Source organism: Oncorhynchus keta, unplaced genomic scaffold (assembly GCF_023373465.1).
Source record: "Oncorhynchus keta strain PuntledgeMale-10-30-2019 unplaced genomic scaffold, Oket_V2 Un_scaffold_9288_pilon_pilon, whole genome shotgun sequence".
In the NCBI taxonomy this organism is placed as follows: Eukaryota; Metazoa; Chordata; class Actinopteri; order Salmoniformes; family Salmonidae; genus Oncorhynchus; species Oncorhynchus keta.
Window position 1 is genome coordinate 210,001 of NW_026291014.1, and position 1,805 is coordinate 211,805.

General features: G+C 61.9%; 1 protein-coding gene across 1 annotated transcript in view; it reads right to left on the reverse strand.

The window, feature by feature from the left end:
• LOC127929635 (foot protein 1 variant 1-like) overlaps positions 1 to 1,425 on the reverse strand; it is a 4,203-nt gene extending 2,778 nt beyond the window's left edge. The window contains exon 1 of the mRNA XM_052517660.1: positions 1,162 to 1,425. Within this exon, the coding sequence (XP_052373620.1) occupies positions 1,162 to 1,425 (264 nt within the window). The remainder of the gene's footprint in view (positions 1 to 1,161) is intronic.
• Between the last annotated feature and the right edge of the window lie 380 nt (positions 1,426 to 1,805).

The following is a 1,805-nucleotide window of genomic DNA, read 5'->3' on the forward strand; positions in this document are numbered from 1 at the left end:
AGAGACAGAGGGACGGAGGGAGAGACAGAGGACGGAGGGACGGAGGGAGAGACAGAGGGAGGGAGAGACAGAGGGACGGAGGGACGGAGGGAGAGACAGAGGGAGGGAGAGACAGAGGGACGGAGGGACGGAGGGAGAGACAGAGGGAGGGAGAGACAGAGGGACGGAGGGACGGAAGGAGAGACAGAGGGAGGGAGAGACAGAGGGACGGAGGGAGAGACAGAGGGAGGGAGAGACAGAGGACGGAGGGACGGAGGGAGAGACAGAGGGACGGAGGGAGAGACAGAGGGAGGGAGAGACAGAGGGACGGAGGGACGGAGGGAGAGACAGAGGGAGGGAGAGACAGAGGGACGGAGGGACGGAGGGACGGAGGGAGAGACAGAGGGACGGAGAGACAGAGGGAGGGAGAGACAGAGGGAGGGAGAGACAGAGGGACGGAGGGACGGGAGGGAGAGACAGAGGGACGGAGAGACAGAGGGAGGGAGAGACAGAGGGAGGGAGAGACAGAGGAACGGAGGGACGGAGGGAGAGACAGAGGGAGGGAGAGACAGAGGGACGGAGGGACGGAGGGAGAGACAGAGGGAGGGAGAGAGAGGGACGGAGGGACGGAGGGAGAGACAGAGGGACGGAGGGACGGAGGGAGAGACAGAGGGGGAGGGAGAGACAGAGGGACGGAGAGACAGAGGGAGGGAGAGACAGAGGGACGGAGGGACGGAGGGAGAGACAGAGGGACGGAGGGAGAGACAGAGGGACGGAGGGACGGAGGGAGAGACAGAGGGACGGAGGGACGGAGGGAGAGACAGAGGGACGGAGAGACAGAGGGAGGGAGAGACAGAGGGAGGGAGAGACAGAGGGACGGAGGGACGGAGGGAGAGACAGAGGGACGGAGAGACAGAGGGAGGGAGAGACAGAGGGAGGGAGAGACAGAGGGAGGGAGAGACAGAGGGACGGAGGGACGGAGGGAGAGACAGAGGGAGGGAGAGAGAGGGACGGAGGGACGGAGGGAGAGACAGAGGGACGGAGAGACAGAGGGAGGGAGAGACAGAGGGAGGGAGAGACAGAGGGACGGAGGGAGATTATTATTCATTATTATTATTATTATTAATCCGTTACCAGACGTTGGAAGACAAGTCCCCCGGTAACATGTCACTGGGTTCCCACTGTTCCCATTGGGTGGTTGGGGGTCCCCCGGTAACATGTCACTGGGTTCCCACTGTTCCCATTGGGTGGTTGGGGGTCCCACTGTTCCCATTGGGTGGTTGGGGGTCCCACTGTTCCCATTGGGTGGTTGGGGTTCCCACTGTTCCCATTGGGTGGTTGGGGGTCCCACTGTTCCCATTGGGTGGTTGGGGTTCCCACTGTTCCCAATGGGTGGTTGGGGGTCCCACTGTTCCCATTGGGTGGTTGGGGTCCCACTGTTCCCATTGGGTGGTTGGGGTTCCCACTGTTCCCGTTGGGTGGTTGGGGGTCCCCGGTAACATGTCACTGGGTTCCCACTGTTCCCATTGGGTGGTTGGGGAGTAACATGTCACTGGGTTCCCACTGTTCCCATTGGGTGGTTGGGGGTCCCCGGTAACATGTCACTGGGTTCCCACTGTTCCCATTGGGTGGTTGGGGGTCCCACTGTTCCCATTGGGTGGTTGGGGTTCCCACTGTTCCCATTTGGTGGTTGGGGGTCCCCGGTAACATGTCACTGGGTTCCCACTGTTCCCATTGGGTGGTTGGGGTTCCCACTGTTCCCATTGGGTGGTTGGGGGTTCCCACTGTTCCCATTGGGTGGTTGGGGGTCCCCCGGTAACATGTCA